Here is a 21,771-nt window from a genome sequence, read left to right as displayed (position 1 = left end):
GAGATTAACAAGCTTAAGCTTATACATACATATATGTTATAATGTCGGTACGTATTCAGTAATTTTTTTTTTCTTATAATGTGACGGCTACATCTAAAATTCTAATTTTCTAAAATCACATAAACGAGACATAGTAAATACAATGACACAATTTTAACCAGTTGATATTTTGACTCAAAGTCACCATTTCTCCAATAATACCTTACATAACTTAACTTAGTAAAAATATTAAAAACTTTGGTAATTCTTCAGAAATTTATTTTCACATTTTTCAGTGGGGAGATCCACCAATCTTGGGCCCCTTATATGGTGGCACTTATTAAAATAAAAGCTTTGATCTGACTCTTGCAATTTGTGCATACAAAACAGATCAACAAGAAGTATTAAATTGAGCAAATGCGGCACTAAATTCTGCAAGTAACGGAAGATAATAGATAAAGTATGTAACAATTTATTTTAAAAAGGTTTTCCGAGAGCAAAAAGCAATAGAAATAGAGGAACATTAAGGCCCTTCGTACGCAGAGAAACTTACAAGCTACGTGAATATAACCATAAGAAGCCTAGCGATATGCTACTCTTTATAGCTAGTTTCCGTACACGGCGCTACCTGAATTATACTGAACTAGAATTAATACGACATCAAGTGACCAGCGACAGAGACAGTAATATTGTTCTTAATATTTACAAGCATAAAAAACAATCTAAAAGAAAAATTTAGGTTCACTCTTGAGGAGAGACGTATTTATCGTACCCAGTAAAAGTACCGGGTATTTTCATGCGGTACTTTGTACTTGTGACAAATCTCCAAAATACCTGGTTCCTAAGTATTTTTAAATATCACAGGTCTCGAAGTAAAAAAAATACTCATAATTAAGGACTAATTAACTGGTACTTATTACTCTCTGTCCCCAGATACTATAATACCCAAGTAGGTTCAAAATACTTGTGAGTATTTTGTAACAGGTATTTTTAACAGGTATTTTTTTGTACCTGTACTCTCCGTAATGAAAATTAGTCACAGGACCCACCTCTAGTTCACTCACACAACGAAATAAATGTTAATTGTAGTGCATTCGTCACTGCCAAGGAACTACATGAGAATGATGTTAAATGGACTTTTCTTTACAACCTTAATCCACGCTTTCTCCGCTAAATCCTTTCTAACGTATTCGGGTAAATTATAGTTATATAAACATGTGGCGAGAGAATAATCCAGATTGTCTCGCTAATAGTAAACAACTCGACCTACCTATCTACTTGCGAGTTACTTCCGAGAACTACCTACTCGCGACGTCTAGAGCTACCTACGACAATGCGTTGCGAGTTGGTCTGGCACATTACGCCAACTCACTAGAAGGTTCTAGCCTATCGCCTATGCGTAATAGCAGCGCCACCGAAAGTTCCAGTAGGACCCAGATTGAGCGAGTGTCTCCGTTTTACTTGCGATCTCGCCTACCTACTGTTGCCATCGGCCGGACTGTATAAATAAGCCCGACGCAGCGAGCAGTTAGTATTCAGTATTCAGTCTTCAGTCAACTACATCCGCGCTAGAAACCTTTAGAGACCTAGATATCGCCTGCATTCCATAGTATTATTTCGCATAGTAACGCGTTGTTATTGTGATTTGTGAAACGATTTTTAATTCAATAATAAACTCTGTATCGAAGTTAAACGAGACTTTTATTTTGTACACCTAGATAACTACAGAAATGGATATTTTCCCACCTCCAGAACAAATTTAACATTCAAATCATGTTCGGACGACATTTCTGTCAAACGAGTAGCAGATGCGAATGCAACTAACGTAGGGTGCTACCAGCACTGTCAGTAGCATGCAACTGACGTCAAACCCGTAGTCGAAGCGTAGCGTCTTGTACGAACACTAGCAAGATAGTATAACGACGGCCGGCGTGGTCTAGTGGTATACGCTTTTGACTACAGATCCGAAGGTCGCGGGTTCGAACCCGGCGTGCGCAAATAAATTTTATTTGATTAATTTGTGTTATTTCACAATTAATTAATTTAAAATAATATATAGTAATATAGTATATTTGCGGCACGTTCCAGAGTGGAAGATACTCTCAGTATCGCCCTGGTGTAAGACCACCATTCAGAATTGAAACGTTGCTTGAAATGGCTTTAGCCGTGTTTGGTGACCAGATCTGAATAGCCAGGTACTTCCCCACCTTCCTCTTCCCCATCTCCCTCCCCTCCCCAATACCCTCAGCCTCACAACATACCCCAATTGGGGATGCCATAGTCTCACTGGCTCCAGACGGGAGCAGTTGGGACTCTTGTGCGGTATTACTGTAAAAAAAAAAAAAAAAAAAAACGAATACTTGTGAGCGGCGTGTATGCTACATGCGCAAAACTTGAGCAGCTTGCAAATATCTCCATGTACAAATGTCCTACAGCTCCAACTTTTTACTATCAGAAGTAAGAAGATACAGGCAAATCATTTTAAAGAGCACACATTTAAATGCATTTGTGCTCACTGATAGTGATTCAAATTGTTTCAAAATAGTTTTGAAACATGGGGGATAGCACAACGACCTGAGCATGCAGACCTTCAATAATAACTATAAATATAATAAACGTAAATCTCACGAGGTCTAAATGGTCATTAGCCTGGAAGAGTATCTCAGCTGAAGAGCACCATCCAGTACCTGTCGGCAAAGTGCAGGATCTCGAAGCCGACCTCCACCATGATAAGGATGATGATGTACCACTCCAGGCGCACGTGGTGATGGTCACTAAGCTGTGCGGCCACGAGGTCCACCAGCTCTGCGCAGTGCGATAGCTTCTCATTCAGTATCTGCAAGCAACGCACAAAAAAATAATTTATTTCAAATAATTTTGGTTTTACAAACGAACATTTACATTTTTATTTATCGATAAAATATTAAACATAAAAAAAAATATTTTTCTATCACACTGCCACACATCGCAACGGATGACATGTTGCTGGAATGATATGGAGTGCGTATCACATGATGGGCTAGGCTGGACGCAGTGGCGACATGTGATGGTAATTTTTTATTTGTCAGGAAACTGCCATCCACATTTTTAGTCCAAATATAATCAGGAATCGCAGGTTGAAGTCTTTTGGGTCTTCTCCTGAAACATGTTGATGAGTAACATACCCTTGTTCTCCTGTTTATGCTGAAGTATCCCGAAGTCTCCACATACAGTTTCTCCAGCTCCGCCTGCTCCCAGTAAAAATCGGGGGTGTCCAGCAGATCTGACTCCAGATTAATGTGATGCCTCAATGCATAGAGGGTCCCAGTCTTACGGAGAACCTAAAAAAAAACACAAAAATAAATTAGTTTAAAGCGGTTTTTACATTGAGTCATTGAGTTTCAAGAGATCGGACTCTGAAGTACTTAAATCAAAATAAACTTAAATACAGTCGAACTTGGTTATAACGATCACGGCAATAATGAGTTCACAGCTATAATGAGCAATTACAAAACAACATTTTAGTTATAGTTCAGGCTTATCTTTACATAATTGTTGGTTGTTATAACGAGGTTTATTCACTGATATACCACCCCTTGCTATATGTCACAGGCATGGTGGCTGCGCATATATGACACAAATGGAGTCTAAAGAACTGTAAATGTGGACAAATTGAAACAACAGAACACTTTGTAGAAGAACTTCCCCTTTAACTCTCCTCCACCATAAGCTACATGTAATGCCAGGAGAAGTGTCCCAGATTTATGAATCATGTTATCAATGTGATTGGGGTATTATTATGATTTATGAATCATGTTATCAATGTGATTGGGGTATTATTATGATTTATGAATCATCTTATCAATATGATTGGGGTATTATTATGATTTATGAATGTGATTGGGGTATTATTACGATTTATGAATCATGTTATCAATGTGATTGGGGTATTATTATGATTTATGAATCATCTTATCAATATGATTGGGGTATTATTATGATTTATGAATCATGTTTTCAATGTGATTGGGGTATTATTATGATTTATGAATAATGTTATCAATGTGATTGGGGTATTATTATGATTTATGAATCATGTTATCAATGTGATTGGGGTATAATTATGATTTATGAATCGTGTTATCAATGTGATTGGGATATTATTATGCATTGTTGCGCTTTCTCTTCCTTTAGCCAACATTTCAGACAGCCTTGCAGTGTCATCAGGGTAGACGTATAGATCAGTGGCGGTCGGTGACTTTTTGTAGAAGGGATGCTGGACATCAAATGTTTATACTCATACTGTCACATAAATATTTTGTGACAAGAGAAGTTCTTGCTTAATTGGGTTTATTTTGTCTATGGGTATTTTTTTTCGAACTTTGGCAATATTTTGAAGGAAGGAAGGACAGTTTTGTTTATGGTCTCTTCCTCCCCGGCCTTCTTGGCCGGTGGGTCGGTGGATCCAGTCACTCGCCTTTTAAGGGGTTTCAATCTGAGTTAATCATGTGAATAGGAGTTATTATTTCTTTTAAAAAAGGCGCGGGGTGTTTATCCTTTCACGTACAGTTCGTGTTAGTTATTATTTTCAGTGGTGATTTTGGAATCCCGCTTTTATTGAAAGTTGGCCGGTGGTCATGTCGTAGTACTCGTGTTTCGGACTTGAAACCGCGAATGGTTTGGTCCTAGCTGTGGCTAGTAGTTCTTGGCGGAGTATCCCCGTGTCGCAAGAGAACGGATTGCTGTCCTGGCTCCGTAGACGAGCCTGGTCGGCTACCACGTGCTGCAGGCCTGATGCCCCTGCAGGCGTCCATTGAAGGAGTTGCGTCCTCCCGCTTCCCCTAAGAGAACGGATTGCTGTCCTGGATCCGTAAGAAGAGTCTGGTTGACTACCACGTGCTGCAGGCCTGATGCCCCTGCAGGCGTCCATTGAAGGAGATGCGTCCTCCCGCTTCCACTAAGAGAAGGATGTCCTGGCCTTCGTCCCGGGTCCGTTCCCCGCTACCGAATACAAGTTTTCGTTCGCCATCCGTTGTTAGTCTTTCGTTTCTCGACCACGTAAAGTTAGTTTAGTTTGATTCAGGAGTCCATCTGGTATGTGCCTATTTTTATTCCTATGGTTATATAGTTATTATCTGTACTCCTTTGTTGTAACTTTTGATGGTTTCAATATATTTTCCATTAAGAATTCACTCTTATTATTTATGATCACCTAACTTACTTGACAGGAAATTATTCCCACAATCTTGAGATGAGATCTCTGCTCTACCGTTTTTGTAAACATTGGAATGTACCTACATTACATTTCACCACTTTTACCATTACATTACTACGTTACATTTGGCGCCCAACGTGTACAATACTTAATACATACTTATCAAATATGCACATCTAGACGCTAGCCCAAGAACAAGATACAATTAGGTACGGTCTAAAATTATCTCCATAAATCCATTAATCTCCATAACTCAATATTTCCAGTATCCAGAATAAGTTTTTTTTCCGCAAATGGCCGAGACAAGAAACTTTTTCGCATTAATGATTCAATTATACAACCACACAATTCACTATTATCATTTAGAACTCGTTGGCGAAGTATCTATCTTATTTTGGGTATTCATTTAGCAGTGCGCGCATACAATCCAATGGATTAGTAATAGAGTAAACGATTATGTGCATTATACATAATATATGAGCATTAAAGACAGTTTTTGTACATTGGATGCTGTCATTAATATTGTATAAAGTTAACGAAGATATTTGGCTTGCAGGTCTTAGTGCGCATGCGCGGAAAGAACGTACGTTCTAGCATTCTTGGACACGATTCACAGATCGCTTCCACAGCGTGTTTTACGCGTTTCACAGTATTTGAGAATGTATGTGTATTTAGACTCGCCCGCGCTGTTTGTATCGTGTCATTCATTTTGCGTACACAGAAACAGGACGATAATATGCACAATGTCTTATAATAATAATATTTATATGATTTTTTACAATGCCGTTTTTATAAAAAAAATCACATTAAGGTCGCTGTAGAATATTAAAATATTTAAATGGCAGTATTGCTGTTTACGGGCTAAGTTCTGACCCACAACTAAGTGCTCCAAAAAACTAATTACTGTCTCGGAAGATCGGAAACAAGGAATATTAACAACAACCAAAATTAACAACCAAAACCAACCAACAAAAAGTCTCCCAATTCGGCTGGTCCCCGCGGGAGTTATAGACCACAACCCTCTAACAACAAGAAGAAACAAAATACTCAATATCGCAACTTTAAATACGAGAACCCTTAGAACGGAAGAAAGCCTACACGAGCTAGAAATAGCTCTCGAAGAAATAAAATGGGATATCCTGGGCATTAGTGAGATGCGAAGACTAGGAGAAAAGATTGAGGAACGCATTGACTATATACTATTCCACAAAGGCGAAAGATGTAGGCCAAAAAGGTGTAGGATTCATAATCAAACGGTCAATGAAACAATACATACAAGACCTAATTGGAATCTCTGATCGAATAGCCATTCTTAACATTGACATACCGGGATACCAAAAAGTATGGTCAATTATACAAATTTATGCTCCAACAGAACAAGCAACGAAAACAGAATTCAAACTTTTCTATAAAGAACTAACACAGACAATAACAAGTTATCAAAACAACCATATTATTCTAATGGGCGACTTTAATGCTCAAGTCGGGGAGAAGCAATGCAAGGAAGAATATGTCTTGGGAAAGTTCGGTCAAGGTAGAAGAAGTCCACAAGGTGAGTTTCTGGTTGAATTCTTATTACAACACAACCTAACGCTCTTGAACAGTTTATATATGAAAAACCAAAAGAATAAGTGGACATGGATCTCCCCCGACGGCAACACCAAAAACGAAATTGACTACATAACATCAAACTATCCAAAAGCCTTCACGGATACGTCGGTTCTAACTAAATTCAACTTCAATACAGATCATCGAATGGTCAGAAGCAACATAAGAATAGAATTACCAAAGAAATCTAGAAAACATTTCGCTTTACTCACTACAAAACACCACAGCGATGAAAACTTAAAGGTAATAACACAATCTCTAATTAGATCAGCCGCAGAATTAACTACGAGTAACATTGATACTCATACGAAATATGGAAAGCTAGAAAATCTAAACTAAAGTAAAAGCTGAGACTAGCAATAGAAACAAGTACAAGCTAAGTGATACAACGCTGCAACTTATAAAAGAAAGAAAAAATCTACTTACAAAACATCCTAAAAAAGAGAACATAAAAACTATAACGAAACTAAGTAAGGAAATCAGAGAGAACATCAGGAAAGATAGGAAGACCAAGAAGCTGCAAACATTAGAAAAGCATATAGTGAAAACAGGAGGAGTGAAAAAAGCGCTTAAAGAATTGAAGGAATCAAATAAGGAATGGATACCAAAACTAAACAAAAAGGGGACTACTTCTTCAAATAGAAATAACATCAACGAAATGGCCACAAAATTTTACCAGGACCTCTATTCAAGCCCAGACGACAAACAAAAATACGATCAGAAGACAAACGTCATTAAAGAGCAGAAAAACGTTATAACCGAACCAAAAATACTTTCCAGAGAAGTAGAAAAAGCCATATTCAGTCAGAAGATGGAAAAAGCTCCAGGCCCAGACAAAGTGACAAACGAACTTCTTAAAGGCACCCTAAAAGAACTACTACCAATACTCACTTCAATATTCAACGAAATACTAACAACTGGTCTAATCCCTCCACAGTGGAAAACTTAAACATTATTCTTATATTTAAAAAAGGACAAAAGGAAGATATAGGGAACTACAGACCTATAAGTTTGATGTCAAATATCTACAAAGTATTTTCCAAGGTTATCCTGGAAAGAATAAGTAAAAAATTAGACGAAAACCAACCACGGGAGCAAGCCGGCTTCAGACAAAAATACTCTACCCTGGACCACATACACACAGTGAAACAAATAGTAGAAAAATATAACGAGTATAACAAGAAAATATACATGGCATTCATCGATTACTCCAAAGCTTTCGACAGCATAAAACACACAGCTTTATGGGATAGTCTTAAACAGCAGGGGATACCTTTAATATACATCAATATTATAAAAAACATATACCTGAATTGCGAAGCGAGGATCCAACTAGAAACCTTGGGGAAAAAGTTCAAGATCAAGAGAGGAGTAAGACAGGGAGACCCTCTATCACCAAAATTGTTCTCGGCTGCTCTAGAAAGTATCTTCCGCAAACTAGATTGGGAAAAATATGGTATCAACGTGCAAGGTGCAAAACTGAACCACCTAAGATTTGCAGACGATATAGTCCTATTCGAGGAAAACCCAACGCACCTAAATAAAATGATAGAATCACTAAACGAGGAAAGTGTGAAAGTCGGCTTATGCATGAACAAAGACAAAACAAAATTGCTTACAAACTCTGATCCAGTAACTATAAAAATTGACAACCAACCACTCGAATATGTGTCAGAGTACATCTATCTTGGACAAATAATATCACACAAAGATCAAACCACTAAAGAAATCGAGCGAAGAGTAGCAAATGGATGGAAGAAATACTGGTCTTTGAAAGAAGTCTTGAAATCCAAGGAACTAAGTATGCAAATAAAAAGGAAAGTCTTCAACACGTGTATAATTCCAGTCATCACCTATGGATGCGAAACTTGGGCACTCACCAAACGCCACAGAGAAAAGTTGGAACGCTGCCAGAGAGCCATGGAGAGAAGTTTGACAGGAATAAGAAAACAGGACAGAGTGAGATGTAGCAAAATAAGGGAGATAACTAATGTTGCCGATATAGTTACCCGAATAGACCGACAAAAATGGAGATGGACAGGTCATATGATCCGAGACCCACAAGAGAAATGGTGTAAAAATGTCACTGACTGGTATCCCAGAGATGGCAAGAGAAGTAGAGGACGTCAACACATGAGATGGGAAGACGACCTAAAACTCACGGCTGGACATCAATGGAGAAGAGTAGCGCGTGACAGGTCCCAATGGAAATTGTTAGAGGAGGCCTATGCCAAGAGGCAAACTGAGCTTCGGGATATATTATAACAAACAAAATATTTCTAATATTAATGTACCTAACAGAAGTTCAGAATAAAAGGCTTATTATTATTATTATTTATTTTTATTGCTGTTTACGGCTAGAAATCCAAATATTTTAACTCTAAAATGCAAGGAATGCGGAGCATCCACAGCATGTATGAACGGACCGCGTCTGGTATAGATTGCGGAGAAGAGTGTGTTTATTTGCATAGAAGATGGTGATGGACACTGCAAGGCTGGATAAAGGAGAAGGAAGCCCAACACGGTTTAATACCCCTAAAATCAATCACGATAAAAATAATTTACTTATCACTTGCAGAATCTACTTTACGATATGGAATAACCACATGGGGACACTCTTGCAAAACTAACTTAAATTACCTACAATTAGTACAAAATTCTATGATTAAATTACTAGTTCCAAAACAAATATTTTCACAGAGGCGAAACATATCATTATTGTATCGGAACTTGACTGTCTTACCGGTACAGGCCTTATTATGGCACAAAATATTGATTCAGCACATATCTGACTCTGAATATAAGAGGAAAGATGAACATAATACTAGGTTCACAAAAAATGAAGGAATGCTTGTACCAAAACATAACAATAAATATGGACAGCGAACCCTGGAATACAACGTGCCCAAAATATTCAACATGTTACCAAGCAATATAAAAAAATGCGAATTACCTCAGAGATTCAGATATATGCTGAAAACATGGCTACTAAGCAGAGATACTCTGTATTAGTAATACTTTTGATTATGGCAGTGGTTGGTGATAAATATGATGTATAAGTTGTATTGTAATAAGTAATAATATTATGAAAATATGTTATATTGTAATTGAACATGAACATCCTGTTAACAAACTGCTTGATTGCGGTTTAATGGGATTGTACTTTGAAGAACAATAAAAAATAATATTTATTTTTTTTTATTTTTTTTTTATTGAATAAATAGTTAATACATAATATCAAAAAACAATTCCTGCTAAGCCGATTGAATTGGCTTGTCAACAGGTGCTTAAAGTTAGTTTCAAATACATTTTTTAAAGTTATAATTTACATCTTATATCTACAGAATTAACAATTTTTTCATACAATATTTCATACATATTAAAATAAATATTTTTTTTCCGATAGCCAATTTTTCACCATATATTTAACCTTATTCATAGATTTACATTGCTTTATAGTGTCAGGTAATAAATTAAATATCTTCGGTATGTTGTATTCAAACGTTCTCTGTCCGTATTTATTATTAAATTTCGGAACTATTAACCCGTCATTGCGCGTGAATCTAGTACTGTATTTATGTTCTAATTTTTCTTTATGCTGCGGGGTAAATATATACTGAATTATGATTTTTTGCCATAGTATAGCCTTAACAGGTAAAATTTTGGCACTCTGAAACAGCAACGGTGTATTATGTCTCTGTTTAAAAATATTAGGGACGACTAGTAATTTTACAATTGCGTTTTGTACAACTTGGACTTGTTTCAGATTGGTTATACTAGTATTTCCCCATATGGTTAATCCATATCTTATAATAGATTCTGCCATTGACATATAAATTATTTTAAGTGTTTCAATTGATAGGAAAAAATTTAATGTGTACATTCTGCCAGCAATTGATCTGAGTCTTTTACAGGTTTTTTTTAATATGTTTGTCCCATTTGAAAAAGCAATCTACTGTAACACCAAGATAGACATATTCTGTAACTAATTCTAAGCTTTCACATTTACAATTAGTCGGGATATTTTTATGGATGCAATTAAAACTATGAGAAATAATATTAGGATTAAATTGAAATCTGGCATTAGGTGATCTTATATGCATAACTTTGGTTTTTTTAGCATTTATTAATAGTCCTGCATCATGTGACCATTTACAAAGTTGATTAAAGTCAATTTGCATGAGTTCAATTGCAATTTTTAGATCTTTATGTGATATGACCAATGCCGTATCATCTGCAAATACAAAATGTTTAACAAAAGAGAAAAGTTTTTTCATTATAGTTACATAAATTATATATAGTGTAGGTCCCAATATGGAACCTTGTGGAACTCCTGCAGATACATTCTTTGTTTTACTAAAAGTATTATTTATTTTGGTACATATTTTTCTATTTCTAAGATAATCTTTAAATAAATTTAACACATTTCCTCTTATTCCAATTTTTTCTAAGGTTTCTAGCAGTTTGTTAGAGTTAATTGTGTCAAAAGCTTTAGAGTTATCGATAAATAACACAATAACATGTAATTTATTATTTAATTGATTATTTATGTAATTGGAAAAATCTTGCAGTAATTTTTCAGTATTTTTTTTTTCTTTGAAAGCCATATTGATTTGGATCTATGATAGCGAATTTTTCAATGTAATTATTTAATTTATTTGATAAAAATTTTTCGAGAATTTTTTCTAACGCAGGTAGTATACTAATAGGCCTATAATTTCCCAGTTCAATGTGTTTTCCACCTATAAATATTGGTCTAGTAATGCTACATTTAAATTCTTGTGGAATTTTTGCTTGCTTTATTATCGTATTGATTAAATGAGTAATTATTGGCCCAAGAGTTTTTATATTTCTTTTTAAATCAAACATTCTTATATTGTCAATACCTGTGCTTTTAGAGTTTTTCATTTTTTTAACAATGTTTTCAATATCAGTTATAGTAGCTCTTGGTATAAATAAACTGTGAGGCAGTTCTTCCAGTACAATATTAGTAGCTTTGTGATTGCATTTATGTAACATGTTGCTGATGCTATCCGAGAAGTAATTCACAAAATCATTTGACACAGAATCCTCAGTTCTATCTTTTAACATATATCGTGTTATTGTTTCATCACAATCGTTTTTGGGTTTACGTCCTAAAATATTATTTATCACATCCCAGGTTTTTTTTGTATCATTAAAACAGTTTTTAAATTTATTATTGTAGTAGTTAGTTTTATCTTTATTTATAATTTTATTGACAAGGTTTCGTGATTTTTTGTATTCTGTTTCATATGTTTTGTTTGTTGGTGTACTTTTCCATTTTTTATATTGTTTATCCCTTTTATTTATTTGACATAATAATTCACTGCTTACCCATTCATTTATTGCATAAGGTCGTGTTTTCGGGTTTTGCACTATCGTTTTAGAACTACTCTTGTAAAATTTATTAAATAAAGATTTTATTTTTTCATATAATGAAATACAATCCTTATCCTCTATAAGTTTACTCCAGTTATAATCTCTGATATGTCTATCAATATCCTTTTGTGAGATGATTTGAATATACTTATTTGCAAAGTCTACCTGACGTTTATGACATTTTATATTAATAGCAGTGATAAAATGATCGGCAATATTATTTTCACAGACGCAAGCTGTTATTTTCTTGCCTCTAAATTTGGCAAATATATGGTCAATACACGTGCGAGTAATTTGTCCATTTGATACAGCTTCTCTGGTTACTACATTGATGCATTTAGTTAAATAATGGTTAGTAAGTAAGTTTTCATACGAAGTTACAATATTATCTTGTTCATCAAGCAAATTAATCTTTTGCACGCGGCCGTATCAACTGTTGTTACGGCAAAAAGTCTATACTCACACGCGGCCGTATCAACAGTTGATACGGAAACTTTGACGGCCGATATTCCAGCGCTCTTTCGTCATAAATGTATTTCTTGCTCGCTTGGACATTCGTAGAACTATCACGATGCTGACATCTACAAGTATTTCTCAAAAATAAAATTGTATTTCATAAAAAAAGATCCATAATCAAGTGCGCCTCTTCGCGCCTTTGAGTGCTTTAGTTCACAATTTTGTCAACGGATGGCGTTAGTACTAGTATGTTATCTGCGCTTGCGCGCGCCGAGTTGATCTGTGGAATCTGCGCCGATAACATTCTGTGTTCTGCTGTAATATTGAATTATTACGAAAAATTCAAATTAATTTGTTCACTTCAGAAATCAATTTTTTATTTGATTTCTTGTGTTTCGTCTAGCAAATTCAATTTTACTGTATCCACGAGTGACCATATTGTGCCGATTGCGCGTATTTTTTAACATTTTACTGTGTTACAAAACTGAGTTATTGACTTTACTATATACTTTATTAATTTAAATATATTTTGTTATATATATGTATTAGTTATATATTACTAAAGTGCGTGTTATTTTCGTGTTTTATATACTATTTCAAAATTTATTAGGAAACGTTCACAAGTTTTTAGTTTTTTAATTCATTTGATTTTTCGGATAAAAAATGGCCCATAGTTTGGAAGATGATGAAATTGAAAATATATTGAACGTTTTGGATTCTGATTATGAAATGTCCGAAGATGAATTTGAACCTTCGGAACATTCAGATACAGAAACTCAAGCGAATGAGTCTGTAAGTGAAGAAGTGCTACACTCCTGGGTGTCTGGACCTCATATTCCAATAGTACACGAATTTGATGATTTTCAATCCGGCGTTTCTGTACAATTTAACGAAAATTCAACAGAAAGTGATTTTTTTGAACATTTTTTAAATCGCTCGATTATGAATGAAATTGTTCGAGAAACAAACGACTACCATACTTTTCTTCTCATTTCAAAGGAATTTGGTGCGAAGTCACGAATTCATAAGTGGAAGGACACAAGTATTGAAGAAATGTATCTATTTTTTGCAATAACCATGCTTATGACAAGAAACGAACATTTGACTATTGAAGAGTATTGGAGTACAAATATATTTCTAAGTTCCCCTATTTTTGGCCAGCTCATGAGTAGAGACCGATATCAATTGTTGTTGCAAAATTTACATTTCTGTGACTCAAATTCGCTTCCTATAGATCGTCTTTATAAAATAAGGTTAATTTTAAATCACACCCGAACACTATTTAAGGAGTCTGTGATACCTTATGAAGACCTATGTATAGATGAAAGTATCATTGTTTTCAAGGGTAGGCTAATTTTTAAGCAATATATTCCATCAAAACGACATCGCTTTGGAATCAAAATGTTTGTTTTGTGTGATGTGAAAACTGGATACATTCTAGATTTCATAATTTACTGCGGAGAAGGCACGGAAATTACAGATGAACAAAACTTGGGAATAACCGGCGCTGTTGTTACTACACTCCTAACTGATTATTTTGGCAAAGGGCACAATTTATGGTGTGACAATTGGTACTCAAGTCCAAATTTATTCAATTTTTTGCATTCGAAAAAAACAAATGCCTGTGGGACGGTAAAAAAGAACCGGAAGGAAATGCCAAAATTTATTAAACTGAAAAAAGGCGAATTTGAGTCAAAAAGCCGCGGTCCCCTTTTAGCATTAAAATGGTGTGATCAAAGGGATGTACATATGCTAACTACCTTGCACGATAACTCATTTAAGGAAACCAGTAAAATAAATCACCAAACTAAACAACCCATTCGCAAGCCTGCCTGTGTCATTGATTACAATAAATCTATGGGAGCTGTTGACAAAAGCGACATGATGCTGAGCAGTTTATCCTGTATGAGGAAGACCATAAAATGGTATAAAAAAGTATTTTTTCACATACTTGACCTATATTTATTGAATTCATTTATTTTGTACACCCAAGTGACAGGTATAAAAAAATCTCTAGCAGATTTTCAATTGGCGGTTATTATGCAACTAGTTGAGAAATATAAACCAGAGATTTCTCAAATACCAGAGCCTAATACATCAGCCCACCTCAACCCGTTTCGGGTTTTGCCTAAATATACCGCTAAACATATGGCCGAATTGATTCCATCAACTGGCAAAATAAAAAAACCGCGTAGACGATGTCGTGTATGCCGATTGAAAAATAAAAAAATGCAGTTAACGAGATACGTATGTAAAGAATGTGGTGTGTCTTTATGTATCGAACCCTGTTTTAAAGTTTACCATAGTTCCAAAAAAATGTGACAGACAGAGATTCCTCTAAAGTGCTTAAAAAACAATATTTATTAAGTGATATAAAATTTATGTGTTATTTTTAAGTGTTGAGTTTAGAAAAGAGTTTGAGAAAAAGTTTTCAGAACTAAAAATGATAAGTGATCATGGTGTCCCACTTATGTCTATCAACGCAGTGGCCTAAGTACACACACGGCGAGTGAATGGCGGGACCACATTCAAAAGATACGGTACGTCTTTGTATGAAATTTTATGTTTTTGTTTTTATAAACATCTAAGAGTGTTGAAACACGAGGATTTGTTTTCATATTGTGGAGAATAATCTGTTCTGTCTATATAGTCCAATAAATAATGCCAGAATGCTATAATTTGACATTTAATTGCGTGCATAGGTATTTGAAAATATGTACCGCGTACGGGTATAGATAAAACGGAGCAAATTAACGCGTTCAAAAGGTTAAGATTTATATCTCCAAGTAAGATAATATTTTCCTTACTATTAATTGTCTCAAGATATGATGATAATTCCGTCAGAAATGAAGATTTACTGAAATTAGGAGGTCTATAGATAGCTATTATATTGACTTTAGTTTTGTCCTGGAGTATGAGCTTTCCTGATATATTTTCAAAATGTATTGATTTTAATGTTTTTAGTCTAAATTCAAATTTGTTTCTTATATACAATATAATTCCTCCTCCTGACTTATCAGTCCTGCAGTAGTTATATGCATTATATCCAGGAATATTGTAAATACACATACTTTCAGTTTGAATAGATGTTTCACATAGCATCAGAATGTCAATATGCTTCAAACAATTAATTAAATATATATGCAATACATCCCAATATTTTTGTATAGATCTAATATTTAATTGAATACAAACAAGATTATCAGACGAATTTATGTTTTGTTTTTTTATCCAATCTTCTAAATTATTTACTGTACTACTTTCTATTTCATTATCATTATCTATATAAGAAAAATTATTGTGCGCCATTTAATTCGTGATGGTAATTAATTGTTTTCTTGTTTTGTTTAACAGACATATTTTGAGTATAAATTGAAGAATTTAATGTTAAATATTTAACAAAATAAAAGTGATTGTATTTGAAGCTAATTGGTACAAGTAATTTTTGATAAAGGCTTAATAAATATAAAATAAACTGTATGTTCACATCTAGTGTTATTTCAGAATATTTTTCATATTTAAAAAAAAATTTAAAAGCTGTTTTTATAATTATGAATGTGAAATATAGTACACAGTGAAAAAATGCATGTTTAAGTAAACAAAAAAATGTTTTTGAAGGTGACGTTATGATATTACTATTAAAAAAATAATGTAATATAATAATGTTATTTTTGTTAGTTAATTTGTGATTTTTTATAATTTTTATAACGATATTTATGTAATAAAATGTAATAACACTAAATCTATTTTGAGACAGGTTTAATCTTATTTCTAGTCAATATTCTATTTTTTCTTTTGCTAAAAAGCTCATTTTTTTATACACAATACATTTCGTTTTATCGTTTGCAGAATGCCTGATGTCAATATTCCAGTTCATTTTTTTATTTTTTTTATCACAATTTTTACATTTAGGTTCTTTATCTTTGTTAGCACAATCTTTGTATGAATGATCACCAGCACAGTGTGTACACAATGGTTTGTCCTTTTCTTTATGAAGACACCTGACAGAAGTATGTCCAAAGCCCAGGCAGTGATAGCATTGCACTAGAGGATGGGCATCCTCTACTTGTATTCTCTGGTATCCCACATAGATTTTACCGGTATATACTAGCCTTCTTCTTATTTCAGTACTAACTTCTATTATGTAATTAGACGTGTTATTATATTTGTTTTTCAAGATCTTTTTTAACGTCATCTCAATTTCTGGTTTATCTATCATCACATCCTTGATATCTTCATTCTGTTCGATTATATCTTGTATAATATCATCCTTATTATAGTCATTAGCAATGCCCTTAAGTATTATAGTTGGTCTTTTCTTTTTAATTTCTGTAGCGCTGATGTCTTTGAACTCGTCTCCAATAGCTTTACTCATTTTTTCCGCATCGTACTTTGTCGAACATTTTATAAGTATTCTATTTTTAGATATCGCATTAACACCAATCACTTTTGCACCAATCTTACTTAAGTTAATTTTCTTCCTGATTTTATTTTGTATATTTTCTGAAGATTCGTCAGCATTGTTCGATGAAACTATCAATTTGTAATCACTTTCCAATGTTTTATTTTGGTTTTCAGCTACTTTGCCGTATCCAAATGTTGATTCGACTATTTTTCCCTTTGCTTCAGATAACTGAAGAGTTAGATGTCCCATCCAGTTAAATATAGCACTTGTTTTTGTTGTAATTAAGTTAATTTGTTCTTTATTAAATTTATACACTTTATCTTGAACACAATTCAATAAATCATCAATTGCCTCCTTCGCAGAATCCATGAATTGATGTGGATTCATATTTTTTTTTAAAGTAAAAAACACAGTTTTTTAATAAAAACCTTAATAGGTTCTAGATATTTAGGATAAACTTTAAATTTCGTTATGTTTCACTGTTTGTTAATTGTTTAATTCACTAAATTGTTGTGTCTTATTGTCCTTTTTTCACAAACAATGAAATAGAGCACAGATTCACTTTTTTAAAGTTTGAAAACACACAAACAACACACGATCGTGAAATCAATGTATTCTGCACTTTTTTACTGCTTAAATATAGCTTTATTTGCGTTTATTTCTTTAAATTAGTATGAGCAAGGATGAAACGTCAAGTCTGTAGGTAGATAAAATTATTGTTGAATATAAAGATACATAATAAATTTGACAGTGAAAATCTCATATCATGTTATTGATGGCTTGGAAAATGCTCGGTATAAAGTTCACGGTTATATCTTGTCCACCAGAAACCAGATATGGCTCAATCAACAAATTTTCTTCAGACCCTTTTAGGACAAATATCCAATGCTGGTTTTTTTAACAAATATTTCGCTTTTACTATCCTTGTTCAGTGGTGGTATTTGATTCCTTGAATAAATCAAAATTCTGAGCATCTCACCTCTTCCCTGGTCATGAGAATGGGCTTCCCTCGCTGCAGATCGTCGGTGACATCAGCGATGGAGTCCGCAAACTGATCCAGCGTGGCCTCCCAGATTCCCAGCTTTACCGACTGCGCCATCGCATTGGAGAAGGTGTACTTCTCCAGGACGTTCTCCGGCTCAGGACTCAGCATGAACATGGAACCTTGGAGAGCGCACTTCTTACTGGAAGTAATACAAATTATCCAATTAATAAAGTGCCATATAAAATTGTCCTGTCACACACTCTTCAATTCCTTGACGTTTATCGTAAATTGGAATTGACGATGTAAGATTATTAATTGAGATTTTTAAAATTGAGGAAAGACATGCTAGTCGATTTGTAAAAAGTGAATCACGGCGCTTACAATGAATGCTACATCTGAATGATTATAAAAGATCTGTACAAATAATTATGACAAAAAAGGCTTGAAGCTATGTTATCATTGCCCACTTTTGTTAATATTAATACCACACAAGAGTCCCAACTGCTCTCTACCTTCTGGAGAGGAAGGTGGGGGAGTACCTAACTATTCAGATCTGGTCACCAAACACGGCTAAAGCAATGTTTCAATTTTGAATGGTGGTCTTACGCCAGGGCGATACTGAGAGTATCTTCCATTACATATTATTTAAAAATGAATAAATTGTGAAATAGCACAAATTCATCAAATAGTACCCACGACCTTAGGATTGCTAGTGAAGAAGCTTACCCTCGACCATGGAGGTTGTCACTAAAATAATGCAATAGATTGTCAATAGATGTCTCTATTCTCCTTTTGAATTATCAATATAAGCTATACAGTGTTTATCCGATTGTATGGAATTGCAAAGCGATCTTGATAATTTGTGCGTATATTGTGAATCAAATTTATTGTCCTTAAACATATCTAAGTGTCACTCGATTACATTTACTAGAAATAAAAACAAAATCATCTATCCATACAACTTGAATAACAAACCTTTACAACCTATGTCTACGTGTAAAGATCTAGGTGTTTACTTAGATAGCAAATTAATTTTTGACAAGCACATTGAACACATTATTTCTAAATCCTACAGAATGCTAGGTTTCTTATTAAGAATATGCAAAGTTTTCAAAAGTGCTAAGACTCTGAAAATTTTGTTTTGTTCATTGGTCAGAAGTCCACTGGAGTATGCTTCCACAATATGGAATCCTCAATATAAGGTATACATAGATTTAGTAGAAAGTATACAGAATAAATTTTCGAAACATTTACTCAAGAAATACAACAATACTACAAATAATATGTTAACTCTACAAAAAAGACGCACATTGTCAGACCTGTTGTTTCTACATAATCTGCTAAATAATAAAATAGATAGTCCCGAATTACTATCCGTCATTGGTTTAAATGTTCCAACGAGGCGTACCAGGCACACTACACTATTTCATATTGAAGCCAACAATACCAATGCAGCAAACAACTCAGTAATTACTCGCGCAATCACAACATACACCCATTACGAAAAATTACTACATTTAGACATCTTTCATGATTCCTTTCTAACATACAAAACTAACTTATTAAATTTCTTAGCATGACAAATTTCAAAAATATTTTCACATCATTTTTCAAAACTCCTATGTATTAACAGTCAATTACAATTCGTGAGCTTATTATAATTCTTATTTTCAATTCATTTATTATTATCTATCCACACACTTCCTTCCTTTTATAACAATCTCAGGCGAAATTACGTAATGACATTTTATGGACATACGTAATAGGTACTACAACTATGTAATAACTAAAAAAATTCTAACTGTATCTTATTGTACTGTGTATGTCTTAACAAATAAATAAATAAAATAAAATAAATAAAATAAAATAGAGCGACAGTAGTAACTCACTGTTTTACCATTGGAATCATTTTCTATTTTTTTCAGTACAGAATCAAATTTACTACTTCTAATTTCAAACTCTCAACAACAGTTTGAGAGCAAGGTGTCCTGTATTATTATTATATTGGAAATTATTGGAATAATAAAAGTGATTGCCCTGTAACAACAATGCCCTCTATTATTTAACAACATCCCTTCTATTTCCAAATATAAAAATTCATTGTATTTTACTTACCCGTCAATCTGATATTTATAAGACATTATCTCTTTCTCGCGTCCGACCAGCCTTTCCGCATAGGGCTCTTCCTGGAAGTTGGCGAGGAAGGCCAGCACATTGCTGGTCTCCAACTCCGTGCAGTTCCACAGCACCACGCTGCCTTCGCGGAAGAAGAACATGTGTCGGGGCTCAGTCCCCACCTTGTAGTTAGCCACCGTCAGCAGGACGTCGGGCACCTCATGTTCGCCAAGACTGCAAAAGAAAGGTAAGTCAGCAATATTCCATTGGACATGGCAAAACATCGGTCAATTCGTGCTCGCCGAGACAGCAAACAGCAAATGACGATTAATATTATAATGTCTGGGTACATCGGCAATATTTAATCAAATTAAACAACTGCCTCTGCAATAATCAATTGTACATTGCTCCCGTGAGCGATGACCGCAACACCCAACAGTGGAAAAGAGATATAGGTATACAGCAATAATTAATTGCAGATGGTGAACCGCTGGGGAATCAATACCTTCTTTTTTTGTGTATATAGCAGAAGAGTCCCAACTACCTAGAGCCATTGGACTATGGTATGGGAAGAAGATGGGGAATTCTACATAATTTTGGGTAGCTATCGGTCAAGGGCATTATCGCTCGAGTTGTTAAGCAATGTGGTTCTTATCAGAACTATTTGATTAGGGATTATAAAATATGTTCTAAATACCAAAAAAATACTGTCTCTGCCAACAAAGCTTTTTATCTCCCAAATGATAAGAAAACACTAGGTAGTTAAATCATCAGAAGTAAGTATGTCGTTCAATGTATTCAATTTACAGGCTTTAAACTATTGTACGTCCGTAATAATAGTTAAAAATGTTCTAGATATAAAAAGGAAATTCTAATATCCACCTATCTCCTTCCCGTTTGCACTCCCTCCAGCCTCAAAACATACCACAATTGTGGGTGGCACAGTTCCACTGGCTTCGAACAGTTGAGACTCTTGTGTGGTATTCTCATAAAAGACTTCACAAACGAAACGTTCTACCCACTTACTTTTGTGGTGTGTATAGTTTTTGCTGCATCAGGGCCGCTTTAAGTTTTTCCAGATCATACTCTTCTGCCGTAGCGTAAGCCATAACGGAATACCTCCCATCCTCAAATTGCGCTGGATCCGAATCAAGGGCATATCGTTTCTTATGAATTTTCTTTTTAGACAGAGATGTCAAGGCAGGCGCCTTCGATGAAACACCTCGTTCTTGTGTAAACAGAGACAAGTTAGACGTCTGGCGTCTTAATAAATTAATTGAAATACTCTTAGACGCGTTTTTAAACACACTATCTGCTGTATTTACGAATGTTCTAGTTAGAACTTTGAGGTTATCGTGACGGAAGGAGTTGGAGAAAGAAACAGCGGCAGCGGAGCTTACCGGTGAAGCTCCGTAACGGAAGAATTGCAAAAAATTCATCCTGTTCTAAAACTTTTCATTTCCTAAGTAAAGAAAATTTCGATTTCTTGAGAAATAAATAAACTGTTATTAACCCGAAGAAAAGTGATGCAACCGCGAAATTTGACAATAAAATCTTGGTTGCCATAAAAGATTTGTTGTTTTCCAGATATATTTTCCCTATATACATTATTAAGGAAAAAAATCAAAT

The 21,771-nt window shown here is 34.4% G+C and overlaps 1 protein-coding gene across 1 annotated transcript; it reads right to left on the bottom strand.

Moving 5' to 3' along the window:
- Positions 1-21: 21 nt before the first annotated feature.
- On the bottom strand, positions 22-21,677 carry LOC149413222 (required for meiotic nuclear division protein 1 homolog). The gene is made up of 5 exons (XM_089644862.1): positions 21,169-21,677; positions 20,143-20,376; positions 18,022-18,226; positions 3,144-3,299; positions 22-2,815 (listed from the first exon to the last, which is right to left on the bottom strand). The coding sequence occupies exons 1-5, from the start codon at positions 21,579-21,581 to the stop codon at positions 2,642-2,644; spliced, it is 1,182 nt and encodes a 393-aa protein (XP_089500988.1). The 5' UTR covers positions 21,582-21,677; the 3' UTR covers positions 22-2,641.
- Positions 21,678-21,771: the final 94 nt, after the last annotated feature.

The sequence above is a fragment of the Hesperophylax consimilis genome, chromosome 22 (assembly GCF_061612785.1).
Source record: "Hesperophylax consimilis isolate HC1 chromosome 22, BYU_Hcon_1.0, whole genome shotgun sequence".
Classification (NCBI taxonomy): Eukaryota; Metazoa; Arthropoda; class Insecta; order Trichoptera; family Limnephilidae; genus Hesperophylax; species Hesperophylax consimilis.
The sequence above is the reverse complement of the archived record's forward strand: the minus strand, read 5'-3'. Positions and strand labels throughout refer to the sequence as shown.

Coding starts and splice junctions, on each gene's coding strand:
- LOC149413222 (XM_089644862.1), bottom strand. CDS start 21,581: ATGAATTTTTTGCAATTCTTCCGTTACGGAGCTTCACCGGTAAGCTCC. Junction 18,227..20,142: donor TATAAATATCAGATTGACGG/GTAAGTAAAATA, acceptor TATTACTTCCAG/TAAGAAGTGCGCTCTCCAAG. Junction 3,300..18,021: donor TTCTCATGACCAGGGAAGAG/GTGAGATGCTCA, acceptor GTTTTTTTTTAG/GTTCTCCGTAAGACTGGGAC.